General features: G+C 36.6%; 1 protein-coding gene across 2 annotated transcripts in view; it reads right to left on the bottom strand.

Moving 5' to 3' along the window:
• LOC103149653 (voltage-dependent calcium channel subunit alpha-2/delta-3-like) overlaps positions 1 to 15,197 on the bottom strand; it is a 130,992-nt gene that overhangs the window by 38,424 nt on the left and 77,371 nt on the right. The window contains exons 11-15 of one of the 2 annotated variants that reach the window (XM_016680106.1): positions 12,883 to 12,961; positions 7,558 to 7,691; positions 5,122 to 5,139; positions 899 to 970; positions 553 to 633 (exon numbers count right to left, since the gene is read on the bottom strand). In XM_016680106.1, coding sequence (XP_016535592.1) covers positions 553 to 633; positions 899 to 970; positions 5,122 to 5,139; positions 7,558 to 7,691; positions 12,883 to 12,961 — 384 coding nt within the window. The remainder of the gene's footprint in view (positions 1 to 552; positions 634 to 898; positions 971 to 5,121; positions 5,140 to 7,557; positions 7,692 to 12,882; positions 12,962 to 15,197) is intronic. The other variant, XM_016680107.1, reaches the window with a different exon arrangement.

The following is a 15,197-nucleotide window of genomic DNA, read 5'->3' as shown; positions in this document are numbered from 1 at the left end:
CATGGGTTTTTGCGACGCACTCTCCTCATCACCACTACCTATTGATTGACAGCTAGCACAATTGGGCTAAGCATACGTCATTTACCCAGAATGCATCTCAGCACAAGTCCTGTGTCACTAAAGTCTATTGTTACAACCACCAAAATGACCATAAACATAAACTTAAAAAGTGGAAAAACCCAGAAAAGTGGTCTGATTTTTGTAAGGAAATTAAAATTTGTCTGGTCATTTTTGAGAAGGTTATGAGTATTTTTAGTATTTATAACCTTAAATTAATTAATTTAAAATGTATCAAGTTTTACATATTTTGAAAGAAACCTATAACATTCTATTACTTAAAAAATAATGTCAAAATTTAAATAATTTATGACCTAAATCTGCAAAGGGTATGAACACTTGCAAACTGAAATGTATGCAATATATGACTTTTGCTTCTCAAACTAAATTACTGCAATAATGTATTCTTTTATGTTTGTTCTTTTATCAAGATGCATGGATGAACTCATAATCTAAAAGGGAGTTACCTATAAGAAATTAGTTTGTGTGTGTTACCTTATATTTGGGAATGGTTTTGAGCAGCTCAGAAACTGGCACGTCTGTCCCAACCACTCCAAGCAGGATTCCTCTGTTTCTCTGATAAAAAAATAAAAAAATAAAAATAAAAATAATAATAAAAAAACATTTTACAGATTTTCAGTTTGTTGAAAAACAACTGAGACACTACTATTTCAATTTATAATCTAAATAAAGTTATGCTCTACTGTGTCCTAATTTACCAAGCAGAATAAAATTATATAATTATTATGTAAGCGTCCTTATGTGGATGTGACATTTACTTCAGCTAAATGGGCAAAGAAAATTAATCTTTAAGTCTAAATAGAACTTTATGTGAACTTACAGTCTCATTCTTGGTACTGAACACTGGCATTGCTACTGTTGTCATCAGGACTGGACCTTGACCATCATCCGACTGATGGCATTGTGAGAGATAATTCAATGATGAGTGAAAGAGTATGAAAAGAAGCAAAGAAAACAAGGGCCTGGGAAAATAGGGAAGCTAAATATGAAATACAATTGTTATAAAAACAAACAAAATCTAACTACAGGCACACCAACGCAGATTCGTTTGATGCATATTGTATGAAACATCTTCCTTTATGACATCAATGATTTTTTTTTTTTTTTAGTCTGCATACAATCTACCACTTAAGTAGTGGAAGTGATTCAATTTCTGCAGCATCTTTAGTCATCATTTTCTTGAGGGATCTTCAAAACCTCCATGGCATGTTTTATTCATGTTCTTTATTTGCCCTAAAATGTGTTCAATCAGAGTCTGCCTTTGATCTTGTGGGAAAGAAGCTTAACAAATGCAAGTGTTTCCAGTTTAGATATAGGTATTGTGATTTTAAAAAAAAGTGTTGGAATAATTGTGATATTTAACTTGATATGTGTCTTTCCTTGTCTGCCCAGAAATGTATAAAAAAAACTACAATTCTTTAACACTACATTTATTTCTACCATATAATAACTAAATAAATATGAAATGTTGCTTTCTCTATACCATAGCAGTAGAGCATCTCAGTCCGAATATTCTCGTTTAGTAGTTACAATAAAAAAATGAATCTCAGATATAATTTAGATGACTACATGTATTTGATTTTTTTTGTTTTTGTTCATTTTTATTGTTATGGGATTAAGTTAATGAAAACCTAAGACAGTTTCTCAGAAAATTTCATGATTACATGAGAGATCAATTTTTAACATAAACAATGTTGACTTGACAAGTGTCCAACAGTCACTAAGCCATCCGATGGTAAACCGCAAAAGATAAATCTCCTAAAGACAGAGAAGTGTGTGCAAGCATATAAACAGGAAGATGATTTGAAAAAAAAGTTTGGTAGAAAATGTGTATAGAAAACAAGACAGCCTTGAGAGGATTACGAGGGGAAGCCCATTTAATAATTTGGATTATGTTCACAAAGACTGCTGATTGTTGCAAGCCACTCTTGAACCAGAGAAAAGATCCAGAAATATCAAGATTTGCATTTCATTTGAGAATCTAACTCCCAGAGTCAAGAGGAAGGGTGTCGAGAAACACAATCCAGGCTGGTGTCCCACTGTGAAATCCAAAGTCAGTGCATCCGTCAACTAGAATATGATAAGAGCAATCATGGCTGGAAGAGGCAACTGTTTTGCTTTGATGTCCCTGTATTTACTTCAAAATCATACATCTTTAGTCATTTTTTTTTTAGGACTAAGACTATTTAATCAGTCAGCCTTTATTAGTTCTCCAGCACAACCTACTTCCTTCACTGCTCACCTCTTCTACAAACAGTAATAAATAGGCAAACGAAAGGACACTTGGTCTCCATTCCATCTCCCTCAGACAGCGAGGAAAAGGGGATTGGTGACCTTTGTTCAGATAGCTGGTAATAGCAATCCAGTGTGCAGCATTGGACATCAAAGAGAGAACAAAGCACACTTAAGTACAGCTGTTGTTACAATGGATGGCCTTGCTGCTGGAGAATGTGATCGATCAAAGGACAGGAGGAACGAGCAAAGCATCATCTAAAAATACAAAATCTATTTCCAAGCTGGGGTCTATTGGATCATATATCACTAGAGCGACAAGCAGTCCCTTCACTGAATACTCTCTGCACATGAACATTAATCTAAGAAGTTATTTATTTTAGTACAACAGCACTTTGTGAAAGTCTACCCTCCTCCAGATGCTTTGGGAAAAAGCACACTTGATGCTTGACGATAAAGGGAACGAATGAGGAAAGCAGGCAACAGACTTAGCGACAGAAGGTGTTCCTTAATTCTACTTTTTTAAAAAGAGGATTTTAAACCTGTGCTTTATTATCCAAACTAGAACAAATGAGGGTTTTAATACCAATAATTCAAAAATATTCAGTGTTTAAACTTTGAGGATTAGTTGCCTAGATTAACTTTGTCAAAAAAAGAGAAGCACCAAAGCTGCTGCACCCTTGAGTCTCTTGAATTTAACTTTTAACATAGACTCGTTAAAATGCAAAAGAATAACTTACTACACATTTGTGTCAGTTTACTCTATCATGACCTTTAGGGATTTCTCTACCCTCAGTAAATTACACATAAGAGTTGTTTTCCTTGTACAGGCTTGGGGGATGAAAAACAAATCAGTATGGCTTAATGTTTTTCCACTCCTCTGTCACAAATACACAGACACCTGTAGCCCCTCAGACAGCTTAGATGCACACCCCTGACCTGTGTTTGGTATTTCATTGGAAAACCTCATAATCTAGGTTACTATGACAAATTGTGTGCCGGTAGATGAGGTGACCCTTGTTGCCTTGGAGACAAGGTTTAATGATGCTGCTCTGTGCAAACCACTAGAGCTAAAAACCACTCCTTGTTGGCTTCTGTAAGGGAACTAAGAATATACTCCACAGCCAAAAAAGCTGGCAATGATTCAACAAACAGTCATACTGCACAGGTGTTCTGCAAATATCCATAAACCTTTCAAATCCCCATTAATCAGAGGAAACACTTTTCCTTTTAAACTGTGAAGTTTATGTAGTCATCCGTTATGATTCTTTGGGCAGCAATTTTTTTTTTTTCAAATCTTGATAAACAGACAATACACTGGGTGAAACTTTCTCACTTGTTTTATTTAATGTTTCTTTAACTTATTTGAACTCATGATTAAAAAAACGAACACTCTTCACTCAGTCCCATATCTTTCCACACATCTTTACCAGTGCTCGCTTGCATGACTGCCTGCCTAATAGAAGGTTGCTGTCCTCTTTTGGTACTGAACAGCCCTGATCCCTCAAAAAGCATAAGCTCTTACACACCCTGAAGGTGTGTTATGGTTCCACTAATATTTTCTGTAAGTTGTGAGGACACTGCATAGTGGCTGTTAAGTTTGTTGCCTTGCTGCAACAATGTTCTCAGTGCATCGAGGTTCTTGATTGCGGCATCTTTTACCCACAATCAAAAAATGCACATGCTAGGTTAATTGGTCTCCTTAAATTGCCCGAAGGGGTTCATTTCAGCATGCATGATTGCTTTTCCTGTGAGAGATTTTAAAAGACAGCCTAGTAAGGGGAGAGAAAGAAAATAAATACAAACAAAGGGATGACGGCTGAGTTGCAGTGAAAAGGATCTGGAGCGAACAGGAAAAATAGTTATGACCTTGCAGCTGGAAAGTTGATACATTACATCTCCAGAACACAAAGCCCTAATGGACATCACTTTTTAAGTCGAATATTCTTATATGGCACTCAGGCCAAGCCGGTGCAAGTGTTTTTCAGGGATGTTTGAGTGTTAAAACCTGGAATAAAGTAGAGTTAGGAGACAAAAGACATAGCATCAATGAATATTTCTTGTTAATTCTAGTTAGTGTGTCCAAAAAGTGTCATCATCCATCCATCCATACCCGTTTCAATGTCAATGAGATCAAATTTCTGACATGAACAACTCTTTGCAAGATCTCCAGCCTGCCAGCTGTCAAAAGACACCGCTCAGTGCCCAGCTCATGCCGGTGGGGAGGCAAAGCACCCTTTTGTTCTGTTATTATCATTGCTGTGATTACATAGCTCCTTATTGTTACCAATACAATTTATAAATTACAGAAATTAAGCTACTAAAAATGATAAAAGGCATCAAAATCAGAATCAGAACATCCTGGCATGGTCTTTATGAACTACTGGATTTCCACCCAGAACACAATGAAACTGCTTATTTTAGAGAACTACACTGAAACAAATAAAGGCACAAAACCCCCAGAGGAGCAAAATGTAACCACACATTTACACAGACGACCAAACTGCCTGAATGGAAACAATCGAAAAGCACATAGCTAACATCACTGATGAATGAGTGTGAGCACAGACATGTTTGTTTAATCACACATGCAAAAAGACTTCCAAGATGCAAGACTTGAGCCATTAACTTGACAAACAGCATACAAGTACCACACAAAATTAATGTCACCAGTATCACAGTTAGCTTCCCCAAACAATGCGGTAATCTCATAGATATTGGAAACCAAAGCCTGCATGCACCAAAATGTACATGAACATACAGCAGCACCCAACAAACAGCATTACAATGGCCTCAAACCGGATGTTTTACCTTTTGTGCTTGGGGGAGCTTAAGGAGAGCAGTTTACAGAAGGAAGGAGGAGGGGGAGGAGAAAAAGGGTCAAAAACATTTGTGGATAAGTGTCAGAAAGCCTTTCAGTGCAGTTTTTACTGAACAGAGCGATAGAGGGTGTAAAAAACACTGATTCACACTCATTTGCTGTTCACAAAGACTGCAACTTCAAAATAGGAAGTAAAAGAAGAAAAGCTTTCTGACACCTAGGGTTGGGCGAACAGGGAACAATTGGTTAAAACTGCTGATGTTTGGTAAGCGAATTGAGTCATTTTCAATGCTACAGGATAAATACTACAGATGACAAAACCGAACATCAAAACAGAAGGATAAAACATGAGGAGATCTGTGAAGAGAAACAGTTGTTTTTAATTTAGTGTTGAACATTTGGATTTTGCTTCTGACAGACAGTATCTACAATAATCCCCTTATACCTTTTATCTTATTAATCATGAGAAATAAATGTTGAGAACAGGTGTTTGTCTTACTATGCACCTTTGTGCTTGAGTAAAACACAAAATACATGTATGGCTAAATACTCCAGGATTAAGACTGCACATTGTGCCTAATTTTAGAGCTGGGGAAGAAAATGGCACAAATCTAATTTTTGTTAGAGCAGATCTAGCAAAAGTTAAAGCACTACCACCACCGTTCCCTGCAAAGGATATATATTTTAAAAAAAAAGTATATCTACATTGAAAAAATTCTCACTATTTAAACGTTCACCTAAGCCACCTACTAGTATCTGACAATAGAACCTTTGCCTCATTTTTTACCAAGAGAGTGACAGCTAATGGCAGACAGTTTACAGAACTGTCAACATCCAAACTTTCCCTAATCAAGACAAGCTTGTGCTGCTGCATCGAGAAAAGCACAACACAATGCAGTACTCTGCACTGACTACTGCCAAGGCCTCCTAACTCGTCCCCTAGCCTGAGAGCTCTGCAGATGGTCCAGAACACAACAGTGGGTCTGGTCTTTAATAAACCTAAAACATACAAAGCACAAATTATACCTCTATTCATTGAGCTACACTGGATACCCTTAACATCCAACAGCAAATTCAAGTCACTGTTAGTCTATAAAGAGCTTAATGCAAAGTGCCCCATCTACTTGAATGCTCTATTTGAATGCAGCGCCATGTTTAAGATAATTCAGTCTTTTCATGTTTTGTCCAAAATTGTGCCTACCAAGGGCTACAAGAACAGGCGGATTCTTGTCTATGTGCAGGAAAACCTTGAAGACCCGTCTCTTTAGAGAACATCTTCTACCCATAGGAAGGCACCTTTCTACACACACCTCTCTGTCTGCACTATTTCTACACTGTCACCTGGGACAGAACCTGACTTATGTTCTTCCTTATACGTAGCTTATTGTTGGCTTCGATGGTAACTACATTCTTGTTTATATGTCTCTTTGGATAAAAAAAACATGTGCATTGCATAAACAAACACATTTTAATGTTCCATTATATAATACATTTTAATACATTTGTTTTCTCTTGTCAAACTAATTAGTAACTCCCTCGTGTATATCTATGTTTTCCTTGTTGGTTGCCAGACCCTCGTGGTTTTTGGCAACAACTTGTTCTGTTGCATACTCTAAGTATTTTGTTCTTGTGCTTTGTTGGTTCAGGATCAAGTTCTCCCTATTTCATACCCAACAGTTGCCACGTTATCCGAGCATTCTTCAGTTTCATACACATGAAAAAAAAAAGAAGAAAAACATCTCATAGAAAAGTTTTATGATTATGAAATTCTATATTCTTTCAGAAGATTATAGAAGATGATTATCAATTTTCTGCTATCAAAAGAGATGTTTGGGTAAAAAATGTCTTGAAGCGAATGGTTCCTTTTTGTATAAAAACAGAGATCAAAAAAGAAAAATGTAAAATAATAGTCTATATTTGTCTATATATTTTTTTTTTTTTTTTGCCATACAACATGTGTGCAAATCGTCACTCTCTTTCAGCGTGATTATTATTTGCACAACGGATACACACCACATAATGATAAAGCATGACAAAGGTATCTTTGCAAGTTTTAAAGCCCTTTTGTAATGAAAAACAATTGTCTGCCATAAGCAGTTTTGGCTGCGGTCAATGTTCTGCTCATGCTCAAGACTCCTAAATGTCCACAAGAGGCTCATTTTCTTAATGATTCCATCTGTTGCATATACTAGCAGACACTTTCACACACTGGCACTCACAGACACAAACAGACACATTTTCAGCTCGCTGACATGTTTAATTCACATCCATTCTTATCTTAATTATATATTTCATTTAATCTCCAAATGCTAAAGCTGTTTTTGAACATGAGCATAAATAAAATGTGCGCTATGTAAAGTTTTACCAGAGCAAAGTGTGACATTCCAACAAATGAAGTGAAAGTGGGAAGACAAGGATCCACTCACAGTGCTGTCAATGTATGCCTCGGTCCACACTGTGTCATGCTCCCGGTCAATAACTTTAGGACGACTCAGGACATGGAGATACTCCATCACGTTCTCTTGAACATCGGCCAGTGTAGAAATTTGAGTGAAGTAGCCTGCAGAAAAAGGGAGCAAGTCAATTCCCAGTCATCCCAAACAGTTTGTTTTTGTAAACCATGACTGAGTTACTGAAACTAGCAAAGAATGCTACCAGAAAAAACAAAAGAAAGAAATATACTTATTCCTGGATGAAATGCATATACCCCACACAGATCTGCTGCTGTGTTATCCATAGGTTCTTTTAAAAAAAAGGGGTCCTGCGGGTGCTTTTTCAGACATGTCAAAAATACTTGCAATGGCATTTAAAAAAAATAATAATAATTCATTTCACACTTAAAAAAAAACAAAAACATAACAGTGTGATAGTTAGTGAATGCCATAAAGGTATAAGAACAAATTGACATAATGTTGAGAAAATAATTTAAAAAATATGTAAATAACACTTTTTAAAATTTAAGATCCAGAAAGTAAAATCTAATTTCCAGCTTTTGATCAGTGGTAGGAAATACCATGCAATCTCTCTTGATTTAATATTTACAATATATGACTGACATCTTTTCTAATCCTGGTACTCAAAACTCTTGGCAGATTTATATTTATAGTAATGTTTTAACAACATGCTAATTGTGAGTGGAAGTAAAGAAAAATGTTTTTGAAATGTTTCAGCAGTGTCAAGCAGTTTACACTGATTCGTTGTCTTGAGATATCTGTGTCAGAAATGCAATCTAAGTCTGGTAGATAATGTAATATTGCTTTATTCTCACACTCCATGTAGTTTATGATGCACTCTGCACTTTCACTGAAAACATTTTTCATCACTGTGTAATAGTGTTTTATTTCATGTCATGGCATATCTGCTCAAACCAGTCAAATATTTTAAGAGCAAAAATTAGAGAGCTTTGTTTGTCAACCGTGTCTGTCAATATCAAAAGCAACCGCTGGAATGAACACAGAAAATATACGACTACAACACAACTGAAACTGGTAAAATTCAAATAAAGCTTTATTGGCTTACATCTCAAACTTTTGTCTCAAAAGTCTCAACTTATTAATCAGTCCCTCACTTCTGTTATACAACCAAAACTGATCAAGAGCAGATGTCTGTATGTTTGTTCCAGGTTGTTTCAAGTTGTAAGAGCTGAGATTCAGTGGCAGTAATCTTTTCCAAGATATTAACATCACACTTGCTTACTCGTCTCTGTAGCAAAGCTGAATACAGAGGGCAGCAGAGATTTACTTGGTAGAGAAGACAGCAACCTGGATATATGTATGAAAAATAGCAAAAGACTGTTCAAGTCAGAGCAAAGCAGCATGGGTTTGTGGATGATTAAGTGGTATGCAAATGTGATGTAAAAGCTATTCTCAGAAAACCCAAATGCGGTGCCATTTCCTTGAGCGGTAATGCCATCATTATGGTACTAATGTACATGTGGAGGAGGGAATACTGTTATCTCGGCGGGAGGAAAGAAAGCTGGAAAGTAAATCAGGACAACAGTGAGACGGAGCACAAGAAACGACACATGAAAGAGAGAAAAGAGCAAGACCAACAAGTTTCCACTCAAACAGAAAAAGAGCAAACGGCCTCCATCAGTGCAAAGCAGTCAAGCAGAAAAGCACGACTCAAAGAAATAGATTTTAGGGTCACTGTTTCCCAGCAAAGTCTTTGCACTATGAGGTAAAAAAAATAAAAGGCAAAGTTTACACACAAAAAGAAAATCTAAGCAACAAACATCCCTCTTTAACACTACCAATTAACACCCAATTCTGAATTTGTACCTGTGTTACATCTAAAGACAAATTAAAATGGATATTTGTGTTTAAAAAAAATAAAATAAAATAAACTTTGGTAACTGTACCAATCTGGTAACTGTAAAACTGATCTATGAATCATATGAATTTGGTGATTATCTTACCAGAGAATAAAATAACACAACATATTCATACACTTGCTTGCATCACACAGCAAGCAGACTCTCGGCTTCAATGCATCGTTCATCACAAGAGAGACCTGAGAATGACTGCTCCCTCTGGACGGCTGAGGGTGTCCTTCAGGCTGAGCAACTGGGGCCAGTGAGATGAGCTGGCCAAAAGAATAATGAATGTGCTCTGGTCTCAGTGACACAGCACACCTGTTACACATTGTAGACACATGCTGGCCTGAAACGGCGAGGGCAGAAAAATCGTTTTCAAAGAACCTTGGTTTGGCATATACTGTATATGTAAGCCAAATCTCACAAGGTGTCCTTACACATGAATATGATGAAGTGGGAGTAAAAGAAAATGCATCATAATGTGAAAAAAAGAACTACTAAACAATGGATAACCTTATACTTAAAAAAAAGTTTGATGAAAGGTTATTTTAAAAAAAAGTGATATGTGACTGAATCGATATAAATGTCCTGAACTTTGAGGAAAAATGCAAGACAAAGTCAACTTGATTTTAACCTTTTAGTCGCTAAAGTGTGATGGAGTTAGCGGCAACCTGCTGAATTATGAGTAAATGTAGCCAACTTAAACAAGAAACATCATTTCAGACTATTTCCAGTAAAACTGATCTAGACTAACTTAGCATGAGATACTAAATAGTTAAGAGACTAATTAAAATGTATTTAACACCTCAAAAATGTTTAATTCACATTAATTTTAATATCTGTCAAAACTCTAATGTACAAATTGTTCTAAAAATCCCAACATTACTTCAGCAAAAACGTTCACTATTTCTTTAACAAAAACAGTTTTAAGCGAGGTTGTCACATTTTTGTCAAGAACAATGTCCAAAATTATGAAATGAGAAATTATATATACAAACACGGTAGCTATATTTGGAGTGTGGTGAAGAGATTTGTTTTGTTTTTTTTTTTGTTTTTTTCTCAAGATCAGCTTGAAAGTATTATTTTAACTTTAATAACCCTGGCTTTCTGTATCAGCCTCACAAGACAGTTTACTGCACATAAATGAGGATGTGCTTTAGCATCAAAATGATTTCAAAAGAGGTTTTAGATGAAAAATGTTATGAATGGAAAGATGATAGTCTCTCAGTTGTAGTCTCTATGTTGGGTCTTTGCTGGATTTTATTTTCCGGTCTCTTAAAGACAACATTTCAAGATGTCCTTGCACGTTTCCACTTCTCTTAATTCTTAAGCACACAGTGGACAATCTGTGATGTACATTGATGAGAAATGACTAAACAAAAACCAGAAACCTAGAAAAAGGTCTTACATAATTTCTCAGTTGGTGCGTTGTTGTTATGAATCTGATTTTAACAATCTTAGGTTAGCATCTTAAGTGATGAACAAGAGACAATTAGCACTTTAAAATGAATCATTTTATCTGTTGCTGCTTTATGCGTCTCTATTGTGTACCTATGTTTTTTTCTTTTCAATTTTCTGCATCACAGAAAGCAAAAACCAAAATAATTTCCTGTTACAAATAAATGTCTAATTCCACATTTAAACACGTGACTCCAGATATAAAAAAGAGAGGCATGGGAATCCTATCTTTCAGTGAAATTCCCCCATAGGTATAATCATGTCTGTTATCTTGTCAAAATGTTATCTTCTATGTGGTAACGGCAAATTTATTGGCACTTCTGGTCAAGATCTTAAAGAAAAAACTTTCGATACTTTGAACTTAACTTTTGATGCTGTATAATAATCGTTCACTGAAAACGGTACAAAAATCCACCCTTTGATTTGAGTGTATTTTTGTCATAAAAAAACTGACTTGTGATTTTCTTGTCTTGAACAAAATCACCAGTTACACAACTGCTGGTAACCCAGCCAGCCATTTAAAATAAATGTAAATGAATATCATCTGTTCAGCATGAAACAATATATGATTATTATTTTTTCTAACATGCAAGCAAGACTTAAACATTTCATCGGTGTAGTGTAGATATTCATAACAGTCTCTCAAATATATGCTTTTAAATAAAGACTTTTTTTTTTTACATATTATGCATTTGAGTAATGTATATTCATTGTTTAGGCATGGCTTTGTGACCAACTGCATGCAAAGTGAATGTGGAAGGATATACTTCTACATTGCTGCATCAGGTGATGGTTGTTATAGTCAGCAATAAATCAGTATTTTGCCATCAAACTTGATATGTCAGAAGAGTACAAAATGGGCACTCAAAAGGATCTAAAATATTTGTGATGGTTAAACGACTGAGTCAGATCATCTCCATAAACTGCGGCACCTGCAGAATAATCCTGATTTGAGTGGTCATTGTTTATCAAAGCTGATTCAGAAAAGTAAATGTGGGGAACCAACAAGTCAAGACTCCCTGATGGAAAACCATTCACTATTTGCACTGAAGCAAACATTTTTTTCCAGAGTCTTATCAGTGTATATTTGGTGGCAGTTTGGGGCAAAACCCACAGCTGCCTGGGGTTTTATTCCTAACTTTTTTGACTTCCCTTTCCTCTCTGCCCATTTCACATCTAATTGCAATAAAAAAAAAGCACACTAGCGCAACAAAATCTTAGCAAAAATCCACTTTTATCCTTTTAAAAGGAACAATTGCATATTATGATTGAGCTTCCATTCACAGCGCAGGCGAGGTGAGCTAAGAAGCTTGTATTTACTTGTGGAAGACTTTACAGTGTGTATCAAACTCAACATGTAGTAGATGTAAAATCTGTTGTAACACAGAAGACTGCAGACTGTAGGCAATTTGACTGTCACTGTATGTATGATCAACTGACACTCACGCACATTTATACAGCATGACACACACTCAAATACAGTCATCTCATCATCACCACTAACCTTCAAGCTGACTAGAAAGCCTCTCTGATATCGCTTCCACACAGTGCTGCGGCTGCCCTGGTCTTTAGTGCAGACATGCTGCTAAATACACGAGCACATCTTTTATGTGACCTGTGACTCTATAGTCTTATCTGGTGAGCTTGAGGAAATGGAGCCAGACTGTCTAAGTCAGCCACCTCCCGGCTAAATATAGAACCTGGGGGGAAAGTGTTCTTTGCACTGAGACAAAAGTGACCACCCACAACGCTGATAGAAAATAGTGTATTCTCTCGATTGTACTTTTAGCTTGGGGGAAGATGAAATAACATGACATGATGTGTTGGTGCAACTGCAACCAGCTGCCTGCTGTCATGTGCAAGTGCTAATACTGATGAGCACCGACACAATCGCCCATGTGACCGAATACAGAGACGAGTTCTCCCTTAGTAACATGCAAAAACTACCCGCAAGGAGAAAAAAGTAATAAGATCCCACCTTTGTTAGCACACGCCATCCATTTTAAATTATCTGCAAAGGCTGACTCCCGACCAATCAGGTAGGGGAATATTCGAACCTAAAGAAAGGAAGCAAATTGCTACCATTACTCATTATGATCACAGTTTGATAAAAGCCAGTACAGTACTCTATAAAAGGTAACACTCTTGAGTTCACGTCAAAAGGATTCATTCGACTAGAGCAATAAACGGACAGGCGAAGGATTAACAATTCTCATTTACAGTTTTGATCTGAATAACGTCTCATCTTTGAACGTCATACAGGTAGCATTTGAGAACAGATGCAAGTGCTGACAAGCAGGACTTCAATGCAAAATCTGACATCTATGATCCGACTTATGAGAAGTCCAATCTCTCTCTACAGCCAAACCCAGATTTTCCAAACAGTTTGCAGACAGCTCTAGCAGAAGGTGTAGCTGGCTGGTGTGACCATGGATCCTGGTGTGTGCATGGCTGTGTGAGAAGAATTTTGCCAGATCAGATTGGCACAGATGCAAGCCTCTGGGGGCACAGCTGTTCTGGCTTCAGTGGCTGACTTTTTCATTGCCTCACTTCATCCAGACAACACGACTCTGCCAACTGCAGCGCGTTTCATTGTGTGCGAGTTTAGCTATCAAACAGTAATTCTTTGGTAGTCTCTGTTATTTGGACCTTAATGATGGTCACCCACAACCAGCAATTAAATCAGCAGTGCAGAAGCAGACGCATCTAATCAAAGCTGTGGTTTGGAAACTCTTAGGTTGAGCAAAAAATTAAAGTGTAGGGCATTTTGCTACAGCATACAACGCCAACTTAAAACACTCATTTCGTTTGATTGTTATTCAGCTCTAGACAGAACATCCACAATTTCCTGTGTTTTGTGTTCTTGGCTTAATTTGTGTTTGCGATGCACTGGATTTGAAACTAGAAATGACAACGAGAGGAAGAAATTAAAAACATGTTTATCTATGTTCATATCAGAAAGCCAATTCAAAATTTATTCCATTCTAAGCACTTTTGACACTTCTCATGTTCTTTGAAGTGCTCTTTTGATGTGATATGATCAAAAGTAACTTTTCAAAATATTCTTACCCAGGAGGACTGGCTGGTGGTTTGTGCAAAAGTAATTGTATGATGAAACGATAGCTGTATGGATGGATTGTTGCCTGATCTGTCTGAACGTCATGAAAGGTTGGGACGGCAATGCAAAGCTTTCAATTTTCCAGCCTTTCTTATGTTCAAAACCTCAGCTATGTTCATGAGATATCGATCATGGCCAAAATTAAATCCCACAAACAAGCAAGCTAAATATGTTTCCTCCAAGGCTTAACGTCGGTAAGAGGGTGAGGAGCCTCTTCATTCAGGTAAACAACGCAGAATGAGGTGGAGACCAGAAAACTACTATATACTTCAAAACATTGATACATTTATTCAACCTAATTTCAAAGTGTCAAAGTGTGTTCAAATCTTTTGTGCTGAATTTGTATTTATTTTTATTAGTTTTTTTGTTGTTTTTTTGATTAATTAAAATCTCAACATTGTCACATTTCACTTTGAAGAAGAAAAATGATTATGGCTTGAGGCTTCTTCTGTTTCTTTTTTTTGTATTTTAGACTTTAGGCACTAACAATGTTTTTCACAGCAATAAATAGTTCATGAATAAATCAGTAATTTCCTTAAATATATTCAGGACCTTATTTGCATTCATCTTTTCTAAAGTCAAGCAGTAGTGTGATGTCAGACAGTGGCGAGGCAGTAAAGCCAGCTAGGAAAAAACAAACAAAAAAACATTAAAAAGCAGTGGTGGAGGAAAAGAGAGGGTGAACGAAACACACTGGAGAGAGTGACAAAGACTGAAGACTTCTATTATCAGCGGGGTTCTTCTAAATGGAACCATCTAGCAGCCTCGTCCTCTCTCCACTCACTGCTGTTGAGACTCGAGGCAAGATTTGGTGGGAGGGGGAGGTGCTGGAGCTGGAGGCAGCTTTCATACAGACTATGATAGATAGACACAACAACAATACTATTTATATTTGCCAAAATATATTAATGATATTAATATTAATGAACACATGTCTATGCATTACATATATCTAGTGATCTTCTGGATTATTTTGCAAACTCGTTATGCGTACATTTGTCAGGCTATGCCAAAGGCTGGAGAGTTACAGTTTTGCTTGAGGCTTGTTTAGTATGACTTAGCTCTGACTTCAAAAAGTTTAACTGCATCCTTCATTCATATATATATAAAAAAAAATTCCCTTTTCACCCTCCGCGGGTGGTCTCTCTCTTTCATCCTCTGAGCTCGGGTCCTCT

This window comes from Poecilia formosa, unplaced genomic scaffold (genome assembly GCF_000485575.1).
Source record: "Poecilia formosa unplaced genomic scaffold, Poecilia_formosa-5.1.2 Scaffold232, whole genome shotgun sequence".
Lineage (NCBI taxonomy): Eukaryota > Metazoa > Chordata > Actinopteri > Cyprinodontiformes > Poeciliidae > Poecilia > Poecilia formosa.
This window is presented reverse-complemented; position numbering and strand designations above follow the sequence as displayed.